The sequence below is a fragment of the Mobula birostris genome, chromosome 13 (genome assembly GCF_030028105.1).
Source record: "Mobula birostris isolate sMobBir1 chromosome 13, sMobBir1.hap1, whole genome shotgun sequence".
NCBI classification, from domain to species: Eukaryota; Metazoa; Chordata; class Chondrichthyes; order Myliobatiformes; family Myliobatidae; genus Mobula; species Mobula birostris.
The window spans coordinates 4989929-5015785 of NC_092382.1; the positions used below are offsets into that span (position 1 = coordinate 4989929).

At 46.4% G+C, this 25857-nt stretch overlaps 1 protein-coding gene across 2 annotated transcripts; it reads left to right on the plus strand.

Moving 5' to 3' along the window:
• Positions 1 to 4349: 4349 nt before the first annotated feature.
• LOC140208240 (uncharacterized) lies at positions 4350 to 22302 on the plus strand. 2 transcript variants are annotated; one of them, XM_072276767.1, is made up of 3 exons: positions 4350 to 4518; positions 10583 to 10750; positions 16364 to 22302. In XM_072276767.1, exon 3 carries the CDS (start codon positions 16747 to 16749, stop codon positions 18874 to 18876), a length of 2130 nt encoding a protein of 709 aa, XP_072132868.1. In that variant the 5' UTR covers positions 4350 to 4518; positions 10583 to 10750; positions 16364 to 16746; the 3' UTR covers positions 18877 to 22302. The 2 variants fall into 2 exon arrangements, with proteins under 2 accessions (XP_072132868.1, XP_072132869.1); XM_072276768.1 differs by having other exon boundaries at positions 10587 to 10750.
• The last annotated feature ends 3555 nt before the right edge of the window (positions 22303 to 25857 follow it).

Consider the following 25857-nt stretch of genomic DNA (forward strand, 5'->3'; position numbering starts at 1 on the left):
CACGGTGGTGGCGATTCACCACATTGGGGGGCAAACACCGGCAGACTGTTGCCCTGCAAGCGGGGCCAATGGTCCGGGCAAAGTGACAATTATTTGTGTTTTGTTGAGACTGTACCGGGAATATGGTGTAAAATCCCGCTCCCCACACTAACACGGGTCACACAGACCAAAGAACAAACTGCCGGAGGAACTCAGTGGGTCGGGCAGCATCTGTGGAGGGAAATGGACCGTCAACATTTCGGGCCGAGACCCTCCCTCTGGACTGAGAGTGGACGGGAAATAGTCCGAGAAAAGAGGTGAGGGGTGGGGATGGGGCAAGAGCTGGGGAGTGAGAGGTGGATCCAGGTGAGGGGGAGGTGGGAAGGTGGAAATAGTGACGGGGGTGGGAGGTGAGTGGTTGGGGCAACACGGGGCTGCAGAAGATGGAAATTAATTCCATAGAGGATTAACAAAGAGGTTAGAGAGTATTTGTTATAGAGAGTGCAATGAAGATTCACCAGACTGATCCCTGGAGTGGTGGGGTCATCATATGTAGAAAGATCAAATGTGACAACCCTTTCATTTATAGAATCGAGGACTGAGAGGTGAACACATTGAAATTCACAACATCATTCCCGGCTGAACCAGGGATCCCAGTCTCTGAAAAAGGGGGTGGACTGTCTGGGACTGAGATGAGGGGAAATGTCTCCACTCCGAGGGTGGTGAATGTCTGTAAATCCCCACCACAGAGGCCGGTGAAGACTCAGTGATCATCCTCACATAAAACAGAGGCCGGCAGATGTGTGGAGACCGAACGGATCGAGGAAATGAGGATCGGGCAGAAACATGTGGCTGAGATGGGAGAGCAGCCGTCATCTTGTTGATGGTTAGAGGGGCTGAATGGCCACCTCCTGCTGTTTCTCACTTGATGTTTCAGTGGTCCTGTCCAGTGAGGCTGGAGGAATCTGAATAGAAATTAGTGTTTATAAACATGGACAGATTTAAATGAAAACTGCACATTTCCAGTTTGGGTCTGAATTGTGTGTTGGACGGGGATGGGAATCGAGCCTGTGACTCTGTGACCTTGGGGTGGAGGGAAAGGGACAGGGATGATTTGGAGGGAAAAAGTAAATACGTATCTGGTGTAAATATGGAATGATGTGGGTCAGACAGCGTGTGAGGGGCGAGGAGCAGAGTCACCGGTTCAGATGGGAGACACTCCACGAATCATGTGATCCCATTTCCTGTTCACGCTTTTCCACAGATCTACAGCATCTGTAATTCACTGCTCTACGTGTCCATGTAGCTTCGTCTTTCGCCCGTTCCGACAAGGCAGTGAGATCCGGATCTGTCACGTCCTCTTGTTGGGGATGGACAATGATTTTTTTTCGGCAATATTTTCAGCATGTTTCTATATAACCACATAACAATTACAGCACAGAAACAGGCCATCTCGGCCCTTCTAGTCCGTGCCGAATGCTTACTCTCTCCTAGTCCCAGGCCTCAGACCATAACCGCTGGGCCGAGGCCTGGGACTAGGCCTCATTCCACTGTTTTTACCTGCTGAAGTGCAGCCAATGTTTCTGGATGTTTGACCCATTTATGTGAGAATTTAGCCTTTTGTATTTATCTGAGCTTCTCATAAATGTGTCCAGTTTCATTCAGCTTCACTCCAGAATTTCCAAAGCAACAACCCAGTCAGTCAAATAGTTCCACACAATTAAAATAGTTTACAGTATTACATTCTTAAAATGTTTATGTTGTACTACTTATATAATTTAACTATTTAATATGTATGTTCTTATTTTAAATCACAATGATTAAAATCTATTGTTATGAATTAGGTTCCATTGCTGCCGCAGAGACAACAAATTACATGACATCAGCCAGTGCTATTAAACCTGATTCTGATAATTGGTCTGGGAGACCCACCACCGGTCACCTGATCCCAGTTACCGCAGATCGTAATGCGAGATTGAAGCCTTTTCTACTTATTTGCTTTCCTCAGAAATGACAACAGTTAAGTTGCCCTCTGTGGTTTCAAAGCAGAAGCTTAGTCTGTCTAATATTTCCACACAATTAAAATGGGGAATTTGCTTATTCTTATCACGTACTGAGCTACAATGAAAATCTTGCCTGACGTACCATCCACACAGATCGATACATTACAACAGCACATTGAGCTAATATATGACAAAACAATAACTGTAACAAAGCATTATGGCTGCAGAGAAAGTGCAGTGCAGATAGACATATGGGGCAGGGTCACGTCGAGTTACATTGTGAGGTCGAGTTCATTCTATTGGACTGGAGACCATTAATTTGGCTGACAACCGCAGACAGGAAGCTGTCCATGAGCCTGGTGGTACGCGCTTTAAGGCTTTTCTATGTCTTCCCCGATGGAGGATTGGGTTTGCAGCAATAATGTCCAAAGTTGTGGGCATCTTTGAGTACACGGCCTGCTTTCCCGAGGCAGGGGAAGTGCAGGAAGTGTCCATAGAGGGGAGGCTTGTTTCTACGATGTTTCCAGATGAGACCAAAGTTCTCTGCAGTTCCTTGCAGTCATGGGCAGAGCTTTAGCCATCCGAAGACGTGAAGTATCGACAAGAAGCTTAGAGACCTCGGCCTTCACCCTGCCTTGTGCAGCTGGATCCTGGACTTCCTGTCAGATGGCCCCCAGGTGGTAAGAGTGGGCTCCCTCACCTCTGTCTCTCTGACCCTCAGCACACGCACCCCACAGGGTTGTCTCCTTGGCCCCTTCCTTTACTCACTGTGCACCCATGACTGTGTCACCACCCACAGCTCCAATCTGCTGAGTAAATTTGCTGACAACACTACACTGGTTGGCCGAATCACAAATAATAACGAGGCAGCCGACAGAGAAGAAGTCATCACCCCGACACAGTGGTGTCAGGAAAACAACCTCAGCCTCATGGTGACAAAAACAAAGGAGCTGGTTGTGGACTACAGGAGGAATGGAGACAGGGACCAAATTCAACATTTCCACGTCTGTTATTGACACAAAATGCACATTTCAATATTGATCAGGACAAAACATATTTATAGATTATCTCAATTACTTGTCTGTGATGCTGCCAGAAGTCAGTGTTTCTCTGTCCCTGTACCTTCCCGCACTGGTGCACTTGGCAATAAATTCAACAGGACCTGAGAAAACTCAGTGAGATTTGATTAGTGATGATCACCTTGGCAGCTCGGTAGGTTGAATGTAGAGGGACAGTACACTGTTGAATGAAAGTCCCTGAACAGTGTCGATGAGCAGAGGGATTTGGATCCAAGTTCACAGCTCCCTGAAAGAGACTGCACAGATTGATCGGGTGGTTAAGAGAGCTGTAACGAGAGGCTGGACAAACGTGTTGTTTTCTCCAGAGCGGCGCAGGCTGGGGTGAGACTGGATGAACGTTTATAAGATTACGAGAGGAATAGATAGAGCGGACAGATGACATATTTTTCCTGGGGTTTGAAATGTCTAATACATTTAGAGTGAGAGGAGATGTGAGGGGCAAGTGTTACGAGATCAGAGGTTTCATTTTGCTGTGGGTGTTATTGTGAGAGGCTGCAGGAGGCGGGAGTATGACGTCAGTACACTGACTGCTGGAGTTGAGAGAGAGAGAGACAGACACACACACACACAGACACACACAGAGGGCCAGCGGACTACAAGCTGTAGTTTGCTAAAGTAATGGGTAACAGTTTGATACCTTTCCCATGCCCAAAAGGACTGGGTGAAGGAGCGGCACGCAGTGACTGTCACTGTTTTGATCCATACGTGGATTGTTGTAGTATTTCTGTGGCGACCACTTTCGTTAACCCTTGCATGGATTCGGGTGTTGTGCAGCGACCACTTGTTCTAAAGAATATTCCTGTCACTGTCACCTTCGTGGATTTTGGAATACGGCTCGACGACTGAAAATCTTCTGTGATTTGTATTTCGTTTTCCCAGCGCGGAACCTGTGAAATTCTTTGTGATTACTTCCTCGTTGCATTTTAATGTGGATTTACAAGTTTCCCCATTCCGTGGAAAACTGAAACTTGCCATCTTGAAACTTTCAGAACTGTTCCTAAACTTGACATTTTTGCAGCCACAAACGCATAACACTGTTAACTTCTGTTTAGAAGAGTAGTTTGTTTAATTGTCTCTATACTAATACAGATAGTAGTTTATACTAATACAGACTGAGTTTGTGGTCTATCGCTGCCGGTACATAACACAGAGTGACGGGCGGGTCGCTGGAGTCTCTCCCTGGGTTGTGGGGACCCACCGGTCACGTGATCCTGTTCGCCCCGCCCATTTAACCGCAGACGGGCAGCAGCAGCGCGTCTTTTCCCGAGGCCCCGCCCTCCGGATGACGCAATAATCTCTCCGCGCATGCTCACTGTCGCCAGACGGACGGTGTTTGCCTTTCCGCTCAGTGCTGAAGCGGGTTGTCTGCGGGATCGGGAAGGGACGATCGCCTCCCAGGTCGGGGAGCCGGGGGTCGGGATCACTGTCTGCGGGCCGAAGATATCACTTTCCCATCGGTGAGTACTGAGACCGATCCCGAGCGGGGAGATCTGATGTTGGCCGCCAGCCCCGAACGGCGGGCCAATTACTCATTTAGTACCCAGTTATCTGGGCTCGTCAGAAACGTGTCGACTTCACTTAATCTGCATTGAACGACCCAAACCAGGAGCCCAGGCTGTCTCTTTCCGCAGAATTGAAACGGAAGTCCCGTCAGCAGGCCACGTGAGGCTATTTAGCCCCGCCCTCCGCTTTGTGACGCAAGATCACGTGGTGTGTGCTCACACTCCCCGATGGGTGGCGATTCTCCGGGACCCCCTGGTAGCAGCAGAGATGCAGAGGAGCAGATTGAGGGGCAGATTCTGGAAAGGTGCAAAAATAACAGGGTTGTTATCATGGGTGACTTTAACTTCCCCAATATTGATTGGCACCTGATTAGTTCCAAGGGTTCAGATGGGGCAGAGTTTGTTAAGTATGTCCAGGACGGATTCCTGTCACAGTATGTGGACAGGCCGACTAGGGGGAATGCCATACTAGATCTAGTACTAGGTAATGAACCGGGTCAGGTCACAGATCTCCCAGTGGATGAGCATCTAGGGGACAGTGACCACCGCTCCCTGGCCTTTAGCATTATCATGGAAAAGGATACAATCAGAGAGGACAGGAAAATTTTTAATTGGGGAAGGGCAAGTTATGAGGCTATAAAGCTCACACCTGTGGGTGTGAATTGGGGTGATGTTTTTGCAGAGAAATGTACTATGGACATGTGGTCGATGTTTAGAGATCTCTTGCAGGATGTTAGGAATAAATCTGTCCTGGTGAGGAAGATAAAGAATGGTAGGGTGAAGGAACCATGGGTGACAAGTGAGGTGGAAAATCTAGTCAGGTGGAAGAAGGCAGCATACATGAGGTTTGGGAAGCAAGGATCAGATGGGTCTATTGAGGAATATAGGGAAGCAAGAAAGGAGCTTAAGAAGGGGCTGAGAAGAGCAAGAAGGGGGCCTGAGAACGCCTTGGTGAGTAGGGTAAAGGAAAACCCCAAGGCATTCTTCAATTATGTGAAGAACAAAAGGATGTCAGGAGTGAAGGTAGGACCGATTAGAGATAAAGGTGGGAAGATGTGCCTGGAGGCTGTGGAAGTGAGTGAGGTCCTCAATGAATACTTCTCTTCGGTATTCACCAATGAGAGGGAACTTGATGATGGTGAGGACAATATGAGTGAGGTTGATGTTCTGGAGCATGTTGATATTAAGGGAGAGGAAGTGTTGGAGTTGTTAGAATACATTAGGATGGGTAAGTCCCTGGGGCCTGACAGAATATTTCCCAGGCTGCTGCACGAGGTGAGGGAAGAGATTGCTGAGCCTCTGGCTAGGATCTTTATGTCCTCGTTGTCCACAGGAATGGTACCGGTGGATTGAAGGGAGGCGGATGTTGTCCCATTGTTCAAAAAAGGTAGTAGGGATAGTCCGGGTAATTATAGACCAGTGAGCCTTAAATCTGTGGTGGGAAAGCTGTTGGAAAAGATTCTTAGAGATAGGATCCCTGGGCATTTCAAGAATCATGGTCTGATCAGGGACAGTCAGCATGGCTTTGTGAAGTGCAGATCGTGTCTAACAAGCCTGATAGAGTTCTTTGAGGAGGTGTCAAGGCATATAGATGAGGGTAGTGCAGTGGATGTGATCTACATGGATTTTAGTAAGGCATTTGACAAGGTTCCACACGGTAGGCTTATTCAGAAGGTTAGAAGGCATGGGATGCAGGGAAGTTTGGCCAGGTGGATGCAGAATTGGCTTGCCTGCAGAAGGCAGAGGGTCGTGGTGGAGGGAGTACATTCAGATTGGAGGATTGTGTCTAGTGGTGTCCCACAAGGATCTGTTCAGGGATCTCTACTTTTCATGATTTTTATTAATGACATGGGTGTGGGGGTAGAAGGGTGGGTTGGCAAGTTTGCCGGTAACACAAAGGTTGGTGGTGTTGTAGATAGTGTAGAGGATTGTCAAAGATTGCAGAGAGACATTGATAGGATGCAGAAGTGGGCTGAGAAGTGGCAGATGGAGTTCAACCCGGAGAAGTGTGAGGTGGTACACTTTGGAAGGACAAACTCCAAGGCAGAGTACAAAGTAAATGGCAGGATACTTGGTAGTGTGGAGGAGCAGAGAGATCTGGGGGTACATGTCCACAGATCCCTGAAAGTTGCCTCACAGGTGGATAGGGTAGTTAAGAAAGCTTATGGGATGTTAGCTTTCATAAGTCAAGGGATAGAGTTTAAGAATCGCAATGTAATGATGCAGCTCTGTAAAACTCTGGTTAGGCCACACTTGGAGTATTGTGTCCGGTTCTGGTCACCTCACTATAGGAAGGATGTGGAAGCATTGGAAAGGGTACAGAGGAGATTTACCATGATGCTGCCTGGTTTAGAGAGTATGGATTATGATCGGATATTAAGGGAGCTAGGGCTTTACTCTTTGGAAAGAAGGAGGATGAAAGGAGACATGATAGAGGTGTAGAAGATAATAAGAGGAATAGGTAGAGTGGATAGCCAGGGCACCACTGCTCAATACAAGAGGACATGGCTTTAAGGTAACGGGTGGGAAGTTCAAGGGGGATATTAGATGAAGGTTTTTTACTCAGAGAGTGGTTGGTGCGTGGAATGCACTGCCTGAGTCAGTGGTGGAGGCAGATACACCAGTGAAGTTTAAGAGGGTACTAGACAGGTATATGGAGGAATTTAAGGTGGGGGGTTATATGGGAGGCAGGGTTTGAGGGTCGGCACAACATTGTGGGCCGAAGGGCCTGTAATGTGCTGTACAATTCTATGTTCTACGTTTCCTCTACGTTGTGTTGGGGAAATCTAATGTTGGCCACTGAGTCGCGTTAACTTCCCCCAACTCGCCTCGCTTCCTGAGGCCCCTCGCATTTGTCCCTCAGCTTTCGGCTGTAGACTTCTCCCCGATTGGGGTGGGTGAGAAAGGAGAACGTCCCAGGTTGTGGGGATCTTTGATTTCACTGCCTGCTTTACCGAGGGACTGGGAAGTCTAGGGGGCAGAATAGTTTCTGTGATGTGTTGATCTGTATCCAAAGGTCTCTGGAGTTCATCACAGTCACGGGCGGAGCAGTTACCATGGAAACATGTGAAGTGTCCGGATGAGAAACTTTCTGTGGTGTGTTGATAAAAATTTGGTGAGGGTCAAAGTATATATGGCAAATTTCTTGTTGTTTGTTCTAACTTTGTCATTTTAGGATCTTTTATACAGTAGTATGTACTATTAATTCAGTATCTGTGTCTTGCTGGAGGACCATCAATGATTGTCTTTGATCCCTTCTCCCACCTGGTTCCATGTGCTCATCCCTGCCCATCTTGTTCAACCTCTGTCCAGTCTCCTAACCCCACCCCACTGTCCCGCTTCAGCGATATACATCAACCATCTGGGTCAACCTCGGTCACCCTGTGTCCCACCTCCTCAATGTTGTATATCAGCAATTTTTCTTCTAACCCTTGTTATTGTGAAGTGTTCTTTTGCACCTTTGGCCTTGCTGAGTTATTTCCAGAATCAGTTTTTGTTAGCTGGAATGCCAGAGGGTCATCAGGTACTAGTTGTGTTGTGCATTGGTGTGGAGATGCTGGTTTTTGAACTGTGACTGGCTGACACACTGCAGCATTTTCCTGTCAGCAAAGAGTACTGGGAGAGTCCTGTGATCTACATTCCAGGCATATGGAACTGTCGCTGTTTCGGTTTTGCCTTTGGTTAGTGCTTCTACAGATGGGGCAGGATGGTCGTCCTTCTGCAATGAAGCAGAAATTTCGAGCAGCTGGACATTGGTTGTGTGGAAATCCCAGAATGCACTACCCAGTCTGAGTTGCGGGGGTGATGTGTGAGATTTTCAGGGTCAGTGAGTGGCAGGTTCAGCTGTGTGAGGTTGAATCCTGGGGTATCACAGTTTTTGCTCCAGGTAAAATGGACCCGGGGATCGAGCTGCTTGGGTTTATGAGGTGTTGAGCGAGTATTTCTGGTCTGGGATCAGATGTTTATTTCTGGAGTTCCTTTGGAAGCAATGACTGCTAATCTGAGGAGAGGCTATGAGTAAATGGACTATTCTGTGTTTACAGCAGTAGAAATAGACCCATGAGTTTGGTGTTCAAACTGTGTTTGGAAATCCCCCCTGTCTGTCACTCAGTGGAAATCAGACAGAATCTCAAGTTGCTGGAGATTGGCACTAAAAACTGAAAATGTTTGAAGTCATTCTGATGAAACATTATTAACCTGAATTGTAAAGTGTGTTCCTGTCCCCACAGCTATTCCTTACCTGCTGAGTGTTTCTGGTAATTCCAGTTTCCTTTTATTACATTCACCCTGGACTGGTTTATATTTCCTGAAATAAACCTGGTTTCACTTGGAAACGGAAATGGCTTGTTTTGTGATCGCAGTGTTATGTGGTCAGCAACTATGAATATAGAATTGAGTCAGGTTTTATAAACAAACTGAAATATTTATTAAACTCTGCTCAACAATAGTGAAAAGTAAACTAACGACTAACTTAACCGGAAGTTAACTGCTATATGGCAATTTAACAAACAGCCAAACTCTGGAACAGTTCTTAAAGAGGTAAATTCAAACACAGTCTTAAAGTGGTAAATTTGAAAGTCCAAGTGATTTACGCAGTCAATAAGGAGAGACTTCTCTGGAAACGGATTTCTTCAAAGATGTGACGTTACTGCTGATTCTGTCCAAAGGATTCATGTCAAAGGAAATAAAACGGATTAAAGGAACTGACCTTTTTCTGGATGCTGAACACTGCACAAACCTTTCCCAAGCTTGCAGGGGTTATCTCAGATGCAGATCACTAATTCTGAACGAAGATTCAATAAGGTCGATCTTTTATGAAACCGCCAAATGACACAACCTTTACTCAATCCTTCAGGTTCCTGTAGTTTGGTAAAGGTCTTCACTCTCCGACACTAGACTGCAAAGGTAAACAAACAAAACCTGGCAGCGATTGGCGAAACTGCCAGAACAACGGTTTTACCTTAAAATAGAGAGTAAAACTTTGCTTTGAAACAAAACTACGTCATGAGATGATTACGCAGCAAAACTAACTGACGAACCAAAACTGATGAACTAACTCCGTAACAACAGGGGTTTCCCCATGTATACCTGTTGGAACAGGTCATCACATGGCCTCACACTGGCAGGAAAATTACTTGACCCCACCATCACAACGCAATTACATCATGCTCACAAGATACTCCATTACTTCATGGTCATAAGACAGTCACAAGATACCCACAAGGTATGTAACAGTAAAACAGTAAAGAAAGCACAACATTTCCCCCTAAATTATCCTGGTACCAATTTGTCTATTATTCCTGGAAATGTGTTTGTACAGTTGTTGCAAACAAGATTTACAAGAATAATCTGAGGAATGATCGGCATTATGTATGAGGAGAATTTCATGGTTCTGGGCCTGTGCTGGATGTAGTTCAGAGGGACAGTTGGGGTGGTGGAGGGATGTATGGTCAAGTAAACCTCTTGAAAGCTGAAAAGCCTGGATACAGTGGACATGGAGAGGATGTTTCCATTAGACGGAGAGTCTGTGATCTGACAGCACAGTCTCAGAATAAAGATGCTTCCCTTTAAGACTGACATGAGAAAAATGTTTTGGCCAAAAGATGTCTGATCTGTAGGATTTGTTGCCACAGATTTTGGTTGAGGCTGCCATTCGGGTATATTTTTGACAGAGATTAATATATTCATGATTGCTAAGTAACTTCGGTGTTACAGGAGGAAGGCAGGAATATGGTGTTGGAATAAAAATCAGCTATGGTTGAGTGGTGAGGCAGACCAGATGGATTGACTCACCTAATTCTGTTCCTGTGTCTTATGTCTTACCATGACTGAATGATGGGTTGTTCTTATCCCACATCGTTTTGTGACGTGTGAGGGACAATAATAGATTGTTCACTGAGATCATTATATCTGCCTTCAATGTTTAAATTTCAGTGAGTTTTGTTCTTAGTAACATTAAACAGAAATGTTTTTTTCTCCTTTTTATTGTTATTGTGCTTCATTATCTTTCACGTTAAAGTTAGACCTGCGGTGAGAGATTTATTGGAAGAAAAACCCCAACTGGAAGCAAACCACTACTGAAGATCAGGGAACAGCAACAAGAGAATCAGCCCGAGGGTTGAGAGCATCAGCTGGAGAGGATCCATCTGACTCGGAGAATCCAGTGATTCAGTCAGGGGAAAGTTTGGTGAGTCTCATTTACTCAAACACTGGTCTTTTAGACGTTGCATACTTGTACAAAGGATGGTAGGAAATAGTTGGGGTGAGACTGAATGTTCCCAGAAGAGCCAGTTATGCCTCTGTCAGACCCAGTTGCAATCACTCCAGGTCTGGTAATGTGCTTCCAGCAGCCCAGCCCTTTAAAACCACTCCCATTCTGTGGAAGTTGAATCCGGATAAAGTCACTCAGAGATCGTATAAGTACAAACTATTTATTCCAAGCACCCGGGGCTATTCAGTTATTCGCTCAAACAGGAACAGTCCATGACTGTTCCTGCCCAATCCACTAACTGACTAACAATTCCCCTTACACCACAGATATATCCGTCCAGATACCCCCCACACAAGACAGGCTGGAGTCAAAGTTATTTGCTAAAGACAAATTACAAAATAGTCATAATGGCTTACACACACAGAACAGACTGAATCTGTCCTATCTCTACACATGAGTGCACAAGGAGATAAGCATCCTGAAACCCCAGCTAGCTACCCTCAAGCAGAAATATGGCTCAGCGTGGCTTAGCACATCTGTTGACCATCAGCAGTTTCTTTCAGAAAAACAGGCTGCTATCGTTTAACCATGTGTTAACCCTTTTACATACTTTATCATTCCCTCCTTTTGATCATTACATGATCAACAAAGCAGTAATTTTTCACAGAGAAAGCAACCGAGTACAGCATTGACATATCAGTGGGTAATAACAGCGTACAACAGTAATTATAACAATGACATGTAGAACTATTAGGCCATAATGCAATATCATGCCCCACATATCACCGAACAGGCCTTCGAAGACCATCATTTTGACCCTTTGGTGACCCCATGTAAATCCTGTCCAACTTTCTTAATGCTGCAGTCTCCTCGGCAGTGTGCTCGGAGAGGGATGTAATGTTAGTAGACTCATCAGGGATATAGGTGTAGCATTCTGTGTCAATAATAGCACAGGTTCACCCTTTCTCAGCTGGGATAAAATCTGAAGCCATACAATTCTGTAGGACTGTGTGCCGGATTGCAGTCATTTCAGTGGATATTTCTGTTACTTGGGCCTGTGTTTCTGTCAGGGCCCCTGCAGTATTGTGGCCAGCTCCTCAAGTGCTGTAGCCAAATTGATTATCTCTCGTGAATTCCTGGCTACTTCATAGGAGAGAAAAGCAATCATCCAAAATCGCTCGGTCTCAGTTATTCCTCTGCAATGCTGGGCACCTGCAAGTATGGCCAGGATGCATGTTTCCCAGTATAGGAAGTTCCGTTTGGTGGGGGCCTGAGATAGCATCCCTCAAAACACTGACAGCCACAGTCATCTCTGACTAGAACATAGCTCCTCACCCCTCTTCCCCGGGTGTTGTTTATGAAAGCCGTGGCTGAGAGTTCCTCGCTCTGGTTGAGCGGGATTACTGACATTGGAATCATAGTTTTACCATGCTGGGGAATTTCAGTACAAACCCAGCAGACACCTAGTTCTACCTGTTTGGCTTAGATGTGACAGAGAGACAGAAAGATGTTAACATGGGGGCCCCCGGATGCTGGGGTGAGCCCTCTCAAAGACATGAACACAAACACCACTATCAGCCAATACATTTTCCTTTTGTCCGAGAGAGTCCTTCTACTCAGTTCCGTCAGTAACAAATTTGGTGTCTGTTCACTGTATCCACCGAGATTGCCCCTTCAGTTTCACAGCCGTGGGAGTGGTCAGTAACTCCTGATGTGGTCCTCTCCACCGAGGTCCGAGATTCCCTCGATCCCAGTTCTTCATCAGGACAAAATCCCCAGGTTCTATGGTGGGATAGTCACTCCTCTCTGCGGGGTAGTTCCCTTCCTTGCAAGCCTGTCGTACCTGTGAATGTAATGCTTGGAAAATTTTGGTTAGTTGGCATATGTATTTCCCCATCTCTTCCCCTAGAGTATGCTGTTACGTACCCCATAGGTTTTTTATAGATGCTCAATTCCTCGGAGGGTTCAGGGGAAATATTTATGTGCAATGTAGAAACCGGTGTCACCTGTGTGTATTGTGGTGATGCAAAAGTTGCTGGAGAATTTACAATTGGGAAGAAGTGGAGTGATACTTGGAAATCTGACTTTTTAAAGCATAATTTAGCAAGCAAGCCATATATGGATAATGTGCAAAAGCTCTGATGAGAAAATCCTTCGTTATCTGTTACAGGCCTGCTACATGGGTTGCGTGAGAGTGCAGATGAACTTAAACAAACCCAGAGGAGATCAAAGTTCTTATAGACAGTGATTTGCTAGCTGTTAAAATGAATACCTCTCTATATAAAATTCACTATGCACATGTTGTTACTGGGTAAAAAATATACGGTACAAGATTGATGTGCACACTGGTCATGACAAATTAGAGGGGACATTGGTGGGAAGGTGGGGAGACCTCCAGTGTCCCTGATGCCCTCACCTACAAGATGTACATCCAGCTGCAGCTTGTAACCCTGCACTTTAAGGAGCTGTAACTTGAAATGGATGAATTCCAGATCATCCAGGAGTTGGAGGGGGTGATAAATATGACATGAAGGGAGGTGAGTTACAGCCAAGGTGCAGGACACAGGAAACTGGGTGCGAGTCGGGAAGGGGAATGAGGTTAAATAGCCATTGCAGAGTACTTTTGTTGCTATCCCACACAACAACAGGTGGACCGCTTTAGAAACTGTTGGGGGAGGAGGATTACTGACAGGGGAAAATCAAAGGGATGATAGGGGATTCGTTAGTTAGGGGAACAGAACAAGAGGGGTCTAATATCCTAGTGGTAAGGCTTGCTAGTGTGGGGGGAATGGGGTGATATGGTTAAAATAAGTTGTAGGAGGAATGGGAGCCAGAATGACAGAACAGATAGTGGAGAGGGTGAAATCAATTGAATTGACTTTATTACATACATCCTTCATATACATGAGGAGTAGAAATCTTTACGTTACGTCTACATGTAAATGTGCAATATGTAATTTATAGTACCTTATAACAAATAATTTGTTCATAGGACAGTCAGAATAACATACAAGTGCAATTGTATCAGCATGAGTTGATCAGTCTGATGGCCTGGTGGAAGATGATGTCCCGAAGCCTGTTGGTCCTTTTGCTGTGGTACCGTTTCCTGGATGGTAGCAGTGGGAACAGTTTGTGGTTGTGGTGAATTGGGTCTCCAATATCCTTTGGGCCCTTTTTACACAGATGTCTCTGTAAATGTCCTGAATAGTGGGAAGTTCATATCTACAGATGTGCTGGGCTGTCCGCACCAGTCTCTGCAGGTTCCTGTGATTAACGGAAGTACGGTTCCCGCGATTAAGGGAAGTACGGTTGCCATATCAGGCAGTGATGCAGCCAATCAGGATGCTCGCAGTTGTGTTCCAGTAGAAAGTCCTTAGGATTTGGGGCCCCATCCCAAACTTCCTTAACCGTCTGAGGTGAAAGAGGTGTTTTTGTGCTTTTTTCTCAACACAGCCAGTATGTACAGGCCAAGTGATATTCTTGGTGATGTTTATGCTGAGGAACTTAAAGCTGTTCACCCTCCCAACCCCAGATCCATTGATGTCAATAGGGGTTAGCCTGTCTCCATTGCTCCTGTCATCCACAATCAGCTCCTTTGTTTTTGTGACAATGAGGGAGAGGTTGTTTTCTTGACACCAGTCAGATGTTGTTCAGACCTCAGATAGAGTCAGCAATCAAATAGTTGAGCATGGTGTGATGATGTGCTTAGTTGTGTATATCACAATGCAAGAAGCATCGTAGGAAATCCAGATGAGCTCAGGACAGGGAATTATGATATTGTAGCCATTATTGGGACTTGGTTGCACCCAACAGTCTGAAGGATTTAGAGGAACAAATTTGTAGAGAGATCACAAACCATGCCAAGAAACAAAGGTTGATCCAGTAAGTGCTTTTAACTTTCCATATATTGACCTGGACTCCCATACTGTAAAAGGCCTAGATGGGGTAGAGGTTGTCAAATGTGCCCTTAATCAGTACGTAGAATTTCGGATGTAGAAGTGTGCAATAACCTGTTCGGAAATATTCCAGGGCTGGTGACAGAAAATAGTGATCATAATGCCATGAGATTCAAAGTAAATATGGAAAAAGAGAGGTCTGGGCCATGGGTTGAGATTCTAAATTGGAGAAAGGTCAATTTTGATGGTATCAGAAAGGATCTGACAAGTGTGGTTTGGGACAGGCTGTTTTCTGGCAAAGGAGTACTTGGTAAGTGGGAGGCATTCAGAAGTGAAATTTTGAGGGTGTCAAGTTTGTATGTGCCTGCCAGAATAAAAGCTGAAAGATGGCTGATGCAGGGTACCTTGGTTTTCAAAAGATATTGAGGACCCGGACATTTTATTCCTCCAAATGCCTCAGACTGTTGGGTGCAACCAAGACTCATTAATGACTACAATATCATAATTCCACGCCCTGAGCTCATCTGACATTTTTTTAGTTGTCTTCTGTTGGTTTCTAAAAGCTTCCCAATAGTTTTTGCTCTTTTGTTTGCCCTCTCTTTGGCTTTTATGTTGGCTTTGGCTTCTCATTTCATCCACAGTTGTGTCCTCCTGTCTTTCCGATGCTTCAACTTCTTTGGGATGTATCGATCACTCAGCTCCCAAATTGCTCCCAGAAGCTCCAGCCATTGCTGCTCCATTGTCACTCCTACCTTTTCCCTTCCAAACAAGTTTGACCAGCCTCTCTGTCATAGAAACATGGCGAAGTTCAGTACAGATACAGGTTATTTGGCCCATCTAGTCAATGCTGAAGAAAATATTTAAGCTGTCTTATACGACCACTTGCACCGGGACCATCGCCCTCCTTACCCCTACCATCCAGGCTCCCATCCAAACTTCCTTTAAATAGTGAAACCGAGCTCATATTCGCTACTTGTTCTGGCATCTCATTCCACACTTTCACAACCATTTCAGTAAAGAGCTTTTCCAAATGTTCCCATTAAATTTTCACCTTCCCCACTTACCCATGACCTCGGGTTGTCACCCCCCCAACCTCAGTGGAAACAGCTGCTTGCATTTACCCTATCTATACCCTCATAATTTTGTATACAGTACTTCTGGCAAATCCTCAGAGCAATGTATAATTTCCTTGTTGATGTTTAGAGCCTTTTTTAGGTGCACAAGATGATGAGGGGCATTAATCGTGTGGACACGAGGGGGTATCGCTTTAAGGTGCTTGGAAATTGATACTGAGAAGATGTCAGGGGTAGGTTTTTTTACACAGAGAGTGGTGGGTGCGTGGAATGCACTGCCGGCTATTTGTGTGTGAGTGTTTCAGTTACTGTGGGGCCAGGAACCCATGCAGCTCAATGAGAACAGGGAATAATACCAATGGAGAGAGTCAAACTGAGCCAGGTCACTGGTTGGAGATGGCAGAAATGCCCCATTCTTACAGAGACAGGAAGAGCATCAGAGAATTTGATGGTCACTCCAGATACCAGCACTGTGCCCAGTTAGAAGATGATTTCTCTCTCCAACTTGGGTTGAACTTCACTGTAACAGTGAGATGCCAGATCACACCTTGATAACTCAAGTAATCTCATCTGAAATGTTGTCCTACACCTATTGATGGATTTTGTAAATCTTTTTACAGGTTAAAAATGGCAAGGAATTTGTCTACGTGAATCTCGAACACAACACGCCAGTTTTGCTGTCTCTGTCCAGATACTTAAGAAGAGGAGCAAGGGATTCACTCGATCATCCTTCCTGCTCAGACTGTGGGGAGGGATTGTCATCTGACCGACTGGCATGCCCGTCATTTTACATATGGGGAGAGGCCGTTCATCTGCTCAGGCAGTGGGAATGGATTCACTTGGTCATTTCAACTGAAGGTGCATCAGCGAATTCACCTGTTCTGTGTGTGAGAAGGGACTCAGTCGGTCTACCCACCTTTGGACACATGAGTCAGTTCATACTGAGCAGAGGCTGGTCATCCGCTGAACTTGTGGTAAAGGATTCACTTGGTCATCTGGCCTAATGGCTCACCAACGAGTTCACACCGGGGAGTGGCCGTTCACCTGCTCGGACTGTGGGAAGGGATTCACTTACTCATCTAAACTGAAGATACATCAGCGAGTTCACACCGGGGAGATGCCATTCACCTGCTCAGACTGTGGGAAGGGATTCACTTGCTCATCTAAACTGAAGGTACATTGGCGAGTTCACACTGGAGAGAGGCCGTTCACCTGCTCAGTCTGTGGGAAGGGATTCACTTGCTCATCTCAACTGAACATACATCAGCGAGTTCACACTGGAGAGAGGCCGTTCACCTGCTCAGTCTGTGGGAAGGGATTCACTTGCTCATCTATACTGAAGGTACACCAGCGACTTCACACCGGGGAGAAGCTATTCACCTGCTCAGACTGCGGGAAGGGATTCATTCGGTCATCCTACCTACAAGCACACTGGTCAGTTCACACTGGGGAGTGGCCGTTCACCTGCACGGACTGTGGGAAGGGATTCACTTGCTCATCTAAACTGAAGGAACATCAGCGAATTCACACTGGAGAGAGGCCGTTCACCTGCTCAGACTGTGGGAAAGGATTCATCCAGTTATCCCACCTGCAAGCACACAAGTCAGTTCACACTGGGGAGCGGCCGTTCACTTGCTCAGACTGTGGAAAGAGATTCACTTACTCATCCCACCTGAAGGCACATCAGCGAGTTCACACTGGAGAGAGGCCGTTCACCTGCTCAAATTGCGGGAAGGGATTCACTCAGTCATCTCACCTGAAGGTACATCAGCGAGTTCACACTGGGGAGAGGCCGTTCACCTGCTCAGACTGTGGGAAGGGATTCACTTGCTCATCTAAACTGAAGGAACATCAGCGAATTCACACTGGAGAGAGGCCATTCACCTGCTCAGACTGTGGGAAAGGATTCATCCAGTTATCCCACCTGCAAGCACACAAGTCAGTTCACACTGGGGAGCGGCCGTTCACTTGCTCAGACTGTGGAAAGAGATTCACTTGCTCATCCCAACTGAAGGTACATCAGCGACTTCACACCGGGGAGAAGCTATTCACCTGCTCAGACTGCGGGAAGGGATTTGCTCAGTCATCTGAACTACTGGTACACAAGTCAGTTCATACTGGGGAGAGGCCATTCACCTGCTCAGACTGTGGAAAAGAATTCACTTGCTCATCTAAACTGAAGGTACATCAGCGAATTCACACTGGGGAGAGGCCGTTCACCTGCTCGGACTGTGGGAAGGGATTCACTCGGTCATCCCAACTACTGCTACACAATTCAGTTCACACTGGGGAGAGGCCGTTCACCTGCTCAGTGTGTGGGAAGGGATTCACTCAGTCATCTAAACTGAAGGTACATCAGAGTGTTCACACTGGAGAGAGGCCGTTCACCTGCTCAGACTGCGGGAAGGGATTCACTCGGTTATCCTACCTACAAGCACACTGGTCAGTTCACACTGGGGAGTGGCCGTTCAGCTGCTCGGACTGTGGGAAGGGATTCACTCGGTCATCCCAACTACTGCTACACAATTCAGTTCACACTGGGGAGAGGCCGTTCACCTGCTCAGTGTGTGGGAAGGGATTCACTCAGTCATCTAAACTGAAGGTACATCAGAGTGTTCACACTGGAGAGAGGCCGTTCACCTGCTCAGACTGCGGGAAGGGATTCACTCGGTCATCCTACCTACAAGCACACTGGTCAGTTCACACTGGGGAGTGGCCGTTCACCTGCGCGGACTGTGGGAAGGGATTCACTTGCTCATCTAAACTGAAGGAACATCAGCGAATTCACACTGGAGAGAAGCCATTCACCTGCTCAGACTGTGGGAAAGGATTCATCCAGTTATCCCACCTGCAAGCACACAAGTCAGTTCATACTGGGGAGCGGCCGTTCACTTGCTCAGACTGTGGAAAGAGATTCACTTGCTCATCCCACCTGAAGGCACATCAGAGAGTTCACACTGGAGAGAGACCATTCACCTGCTCAAATTGCGGGAAGGGATTCACTCAGTCATCTCACCTGAAGGTACATCAGCGAGTTCACACTGGGGAGAGGCTGTTCTCCTGCTCAGTATGTGGGAAGGGATTCACTTGGTCAAGTCAACTACAGAGACACCAGTCAGTTCACACTGGGTAGTGGCTGATCACCTGCTCGGACTTTGGGAAGAGATTCTCTCAGCCAAATCAACCAAGTGTGCATCATTGAGTTCGTACTGGGGAAAGGCTGTTCACCGGCTGTGAATGTGGTAAAGGATTCATTCAGTTATCTATCCTTATGACACCCTACGGGATTCACACTGGGGAGAAAGTTTCAATAAGCTGCATGCTGGATATTTGTCCATCACTGTTGCTGAATGCTATTTCGAGAGTGACTGTCGGTGCTGAACTCTGCAATTATTGCTGCTGCTCACCACACCCAGTCTGCACCCTGGTCACTGGGCATGGGAGGAGTTTCCTCTGCTGCACATTCACCTTTAATGGGACTGGAGTTTTAATATTCTTGACCTGAGACAAATCAGTCAGTTCTATTTTAAACTCCGTCTCTGGTACTTAGTAAATTTATAACACACCTAGTGTACAGTCGAGCAGTGGTCCCCAGCCACCGGGCCGCAAAGTATGCGCTACCGGTCCGCGAGGAAATGATATGATTTGGCGATATGAGTCAGCTGCACCTTTCCTCATTCCCTGTCACGCACTGTTGAGCTTGAACGCACGCGAGGTCATTACCCGCACGTCATCCATGTCAGCGCGGGAAGGAGATCAACTCCTCGAGCTTGCAAATGATGATGGGCTGCAAAGTATGTTTGACATAACATCTCTGCTGGCGTTCTGGATCAAAGTCAAGGCTGAATATCCTGAGAAAGCCACGAAAGCACTGAAAATGTTGCTCCCATTTCCAACATATCTCTGCAATGAATGCAACGAAAACCAAATTGTGTAATGGACTGGACATAAGGAACCCCGTTCAAGTATCGCTGTGTCCCATCACCCCTCGATGGGACCATCTGGTTGCAGGGAAACAAGCCCAGGGCTCCCACTGATTCAGCAATATTGGTGTGTTGCAATGATTTATATGTTCATATGGGGAAAATATGTGCTGTGTGTTTAATATCCAAATGTTACTTAAAATGTTATGATGCTATTGACTTATATAACCATATAACAATTACAGCATGGAAACAGGCCATCTCTGCCCTTCTAGTCCATGCTGAACGCTACTCTCACCTAGTCCCACCAACGATGGACCACTGACCTAGTCCATTCCTCTCCTGTCCATATACCTATCCAATTTTTCTTTAAATTATATTGAACCTGCCTATACCATTTCTACTGGAAGTTCGTTCAACACTTACTTCAAGCTCCCCTGTCCTTCCCTGATACGGTAATTGACTTATTGCTATATTCATGCGAGGAAAATATGCACTGTGTGTGTAATATTAAATTCGTTAGATAAACGCTCTTAGAAACAAAATTGAGTGTAGTAGCCACTTATCACCTATATTCCGGTTGTGATTCACACCTCCCTTCCCACCCCCCCCCGAACAGAATCGCCAAAAACGATTTCTAGAAGAAATCGGCAGGTACACGCATGCGCACTGGTGCCCGCGCAAGGCTTCATGGTCATTGTAGTCTCTGTAAACAATGTATTTGGCTCTACTCTTGTCCATTGGCAACCCTACCCACCGCCCTCACCCCCGGGTTGGCCAGTCCGCAAGAGTATTGTCAATATGAAACCGGTCCGCAGTGCAAAAAAGTTGGGGACCCCTGCAGTAGCGAGTCAGCTCAGGCCGGCTGGACCCTGCCAGTGATTTTGTTCCATGACAGTTCTTTTAAATCCTCCCGTGTACAGCCAAAGTCAGCATGGTTTTCCTCAGGAGAAATCTTCTCAGACGAATCTGTTGGAATTCTTTGGTGAAATGAGAAAGGCAGTGGGTGTTGTTTGTTTGGATTTTCAGATGGTCTTGAACAAGGTGTTGCACCTGACGCTGATTAACAAGACCACAACTCATGGTGTTTGGTGTCTCTTTGCCTGTTCCCACTGGAGTTTAGAATAATGGGGGTGGGGGGGGGCGCTGTTTCCTGAATACTGAGAAGCCAAGATAGAGAGGATGTGGAGAGGACGTTTCCCATAATGCAGAGCCCAGGACTGGTGGTACACCCTCAGACTACAGGGAAATCAATTCAGAAGAGAGAGGAGGAGGAAGTCTTATGATATTATGTTTATTCAACACGGCCATGTCTAATCTATGCATCTGTTCCCATCCCCCTCTATCTCCACCTCAATGTACCCAGCCACCCGCTTACTCTCAGATAGATAGACACTTCACTGATCCTAAAGGAATTTACATGGAAGATTTAGAATTTCAGAAATTTCCATACGTCTCCATTTAAAATGAGCAGCCCTTTTCGATCCCTGTCCGTTTCTCTCTCACTGATCAGCAGAGATGTCAAAGAGCCCATCCCTTTCCCTCGTTTATCTCCCATGCCTCAATCCCTGTTTTCTATCCCGGTTTATTTCCCCATCTCTATTCCCTCCAATCTCTCTCCTCCGTCGTTCTCTCCCGCGCCTCTTTCTGTCCCCTCACTCGCTCCCGTTTACTTCTCTCCCACATCCATCTCATTTCCCGCCATTCTCTCCCCTCACTGGTTGTTGCCACCATCTTTCTCCCCTCTGTTTCTCGCCTCCGCTACTTCCCTCCCATCTCTCCTCAGTCTGTCTGGCTAACACTCCAACGGCCTCTTATTTCTGTAACTCAGTTTCTCCCTCCCTCACTTTCACTACCACCACTCAGCCTGTTTTCTCTCTGTCTCTCTCTCTCTCTCTCCCTCCCCCTCTCTCTCCCACTTTCCCTTCTCTCCTTCTCCCTCTTCCTCTAGATCTCTGGGGAGGAGAAAATGGTGGTGCAACGCAGCGCGCAGCCTCTCCGGTGTATGATACCGGTATTTGTAAGTAGGGGCCGTGCACAATTCTGATTTGACGGAGACAGACGTGAGAAGCACAGAAGAACGTCTGGAGTAACTTCTGAAATGCCTGGTTCGCTGTTGCTGCTACTGTGTGATCAAGAATCTCCGGAGGGGAAGGACAAAATCCTCGGCTTTGCCTGTTACTGGCGGCCGGGGTTGGGGTCAAAGTGCTCAGCAGAGATGGTGCTCTGTGCTCGGTGTCAGAGGGCTGGTCGGAGGCTCGAAGTTTTCGGATGGACTCAGAGTCGGACTGTGGCCGGGTGCTTCCAGGATGCTGCATCGGCAAGTTTGCGGCACTGGAAGCTCATGGCAGGGAGAGTTTTCTTCCTTCTACCGTCTGCGTGAAATGATGGGACTTTCGAGAGACTTTGAGACTTTTTTTTTACCGTGCCCATGGTCTGTTCTCTATCAAATTTCAGTATTGCTTGCACTGTTGTAACTATATGTTATAGTTATGTGTTTTTTGTCAGTTTTTCAGTCTTGGTCTGTTTTGTGTTTCTGTGATATCACACTGGAGGAACATTGTATCATTTCTTAATGCAAAGGCATTACTAAATGACAATAAAAGAGGACTGTGTGTCCCTATAGTCTAATCTAATCTTTCTCTCCCTCCTGTGCTTCATCCAACTCCAAATGCCAGTAAATTCCGCTGTTACCCAGGCTACTTATCTTGTTGCTGTCACAATCGCACATCAAAAAGGACGGGATGCTATCCTGGAGTGAACTCGGGCCGAGATTCAGTGTCGGGGTGCGCGGTGCGGTTTGTACACAGAAAGGGGAGAAGAGAAGTGAGAGTGAGGAAAAGTTGGGGTGAGCGGAGTAAGACAAGGAGGTGAGGAAGTGGGAGAGGGTGTATTAGGGTAAGAGGGGAGAGGGAGAGTAAGAGAAGATGGAGGAGAGAGACAGAGGAAGGTGTTTTGAGGAGTGAGGAGGGTGAAGGGTAGGGAGAAAAGGAGTGACAGATACGGTGAGCACACTATAGAGAGAGGAGGTAGCAAGATGTTGAGGGAGTTCCATTCCCTCTGTCCCACTGACGGTAACTTTTCTAAGGATGTATTTGCATCAACGAAAACAGGATTCAACAAGCTCCGATCATGCGCTATTCTGAACTGAAATGTAAGGTCAACCCAGAAACATGAAGAAACTATCACAATAGAACAGTTATTCCCTCTGGGGGTGGTTACGTATCCTAAGACGGCTTTAGGAACAAATAACACTCGCCGGGGGGCGTTCAAGATTCTTGATGGAGCGGTAAGCTGCCTCTAACTTGAGGCACCAGACCTGACTGACCGTTAGCAGAGCAGACACTTCCAAAAAAAGACGTGGCGCTGGGACACAGGAAGAAGCAGAGCACTGCAGGCAGTGAACATTCGTCGTCACAACGACTCTGACACTCGGCAATCTCGTCCGACCTTACCAACCTAACAGACGTTGTTGGGGATGCATAAATTAGCCGCTAGGGTGCTCGACAGTTCACCTTGACTCACGGCACTCGGGCTAAAATAGGTTGGGAAACACTGCTATAGAAGAAAGAGCTAGCCAATAGATGAGCAAAATCGTCCGCGGATGAGATCCCCACGATCTGAGCAAATGAGGAAAGCGTCCAACGGCAGCCTCAAAGCTGGAGACCTCCTCCCAGAAACTGAGTGGTTCCTTGTGTAAATAGGGACCAGGCGGTTGACACAGAAATAACAAAAATACACATTGAAAGACTAACAAATTCATTACGAAGTGTGCTGTGCCTCTCTCGGGCTCTGAAACAGAATCTGCCAATTGAAACGAGAACCTATCCAACAGCATTTGATTTCAATCTAGTTACTTACACAGGCGTCATCAAGTGGCAAGCATCATTCATCAAAATCTTGTTTTAAGATGCAAAGTCATGAAAGATACTATAGATTACTGTAAATACAAGCCTGATCCTGTTTTGGAGCCGGAGCCTTACAATTAAATTACGACCGATCCATTATTAGAGCGAGTGGATCCTCGTCCGGATATAATATCACAGGATAAGCATGCAAAGACAATTTACTTGATGGATACAGTATAGCCATTCCGACAAATACAACACGTAGAAATCAGTAAGTGAAAAGCAGCTAAAATATGCTGACTTGAAAGAGGAAAATGAAAGTCTGTGATACATGAACAATTGTCCCGGTTGTAATATACACGACTGGTATCATCCCAAAGTCACTACAGAATAACATTAAACAATTAGACCTGCAGGACAATAATAAACACCGCTAGAATAGTCCATATATTCATCGCAGTTGAGAAATGAGTTCTTTGTTTATGTCCATAGACAACGTTTTACCAGTTTTAACTGAGAAAAAAAATAAAACAACGTTAACCATACGATTGTACTGCGGAGAATGCAGGGGAGATTCAACGTGCAGTTTGTACGGTCGGAAATTTATGAAAAAAAAATCAGGAAGCGAGGTGACATTTTTCCTTGCAGCAGAGTAAGCTTTCTTGTTCATTTCGTTCTGATGCAAAAGACTAACGTAACAAATAAGATGCAATGTTGCCGATTAGGACTTGATTGTCCCCGGATCCTCTCCCGCTTTGTCATTGCCGAAAGGGTTGTGGCGGTGACAGGAGCCGGAATATGGTGGGAGAATAAACATAAAAGGTAGGGTGAGTTCAATAATTGATAGGAGGTGGATGTCGCGGGCTGAAGGTGTGAATGTGTATTTTCCTGTGTCGTGCCTCTCTCGGGCTCCAAACCAGTTTTATTCTCCCCGCTGCCATGTTCTCCGGTGTCAGTTCTGCAGTGTTAAGATGGAAATCACCATAACCCCCACTGAGAAGAGCTTAGATATTTTGTTTATTAATTATTTGAATTATTGACGTGAGCGGATATTTCGCTGCGCTGATGAACTGCTCTCATAATACCCCATAAATAAAAGTGTTTGTGCAGCAGCTTAATATCATCAGCATGTATCCGGTGTGTTGAAAAATGTGTTCTGAATCATTGTAATTATTTTGATCCAATCCGGCAATTTTGTTATAAAGGAAGTCAGAAAATTTACTGGCCACAGGATGATGAAGCTTCCGGAGATGGTGAGAAGTAAAATCACAGACCTCCTCCTGCTCTCCATCTCCGGCTCACTGCGGTTCTCCGCCTTGTTCGACCCCTCAGCCCCTCACGGACGCGACTTGTCATTAAAATGTGTCTGATTGTCAGAGCGTTGAACAGTACTATTAACACGAACGGGAGTACTGGCAGTAGAACAGTAGTAAGACAGTCATGTCCCACACACCGGGGATCTGTACGGTAGCTCGGCACTTGCAAACAGTCCCAGGGTATATTGTCAATCACTTTCATAGGTTACAATAGAAACAACTGCAGCACATTATTCAAACAGAGCAGAACACCGGTTGTCGTCGGAACCTCAGACGCAGTTTTCCCGGTGCAGTACTTTGCTCTCTATTTCTGACAGCAAATGGTGACAAACCGATCAAAGGTAAAACTGACGGTGAACCAGACAGAACGGTCAGTGGCTGCCAATCCCAGGGCAGCGATCGCGCTGCATACGGGGCTGATGTCCATGAAAGTCCAGGGAAAGTAATAATAACCGACCAGCCACAATATCACCGCAAACATGACGGTCAGTAGATCCGCCGTTGCCATGGCCACCAGGTAGCGAGTGGTGCAGGTGGAGAGGCCGCACTTTCCCCAGGACAGTATCACAATCGTCACTAAGTTCACTGGGGGGAACAGCAGAAAGACTGAGTGAATTACTGTCTCACCGCTCTGTGCAGAGATAAGTTGTAAAGAGACAACAACCTAACTTTACTGGAGGTTTAAGAGGTGTAAATCGGGGTTCGCAGACACCTCAAATGCGCGCAAGCAGGGAGAAAGGTTACGGCACTCGGTACTGCAAGAGGAGCAGGATTTGGCAAGGAGGCACTTTGAACTGATCGCCAAGGGCACTTTTCGACTGATGTGTAAAGTTTGGATACCTAAGCAACTCCCACGATTTTCTGGCACTCATCGCATGTCGCTACGCCTCACTGCCTCTGACTTTGTCCATTTACAACGTTCAAAGTTCGTAGCAGATTTACTTCCTCTGTTCGCAAGCATTCATCTTTTCAACTCCCGTTTGTCACCCGCCCACACGTGCCCAGCTAGGCTCGTTGCTTTTAAATT

Excerpts from the sequence above, each read along its gene's own strand:
- LOC140208240 (XM_072276767.1), top strand. The coding sequence starts at position 16,747 with ATGGCTCACCAACGAGTTCACACCGGGGAGTGGCCGTTCACCTGCTCG.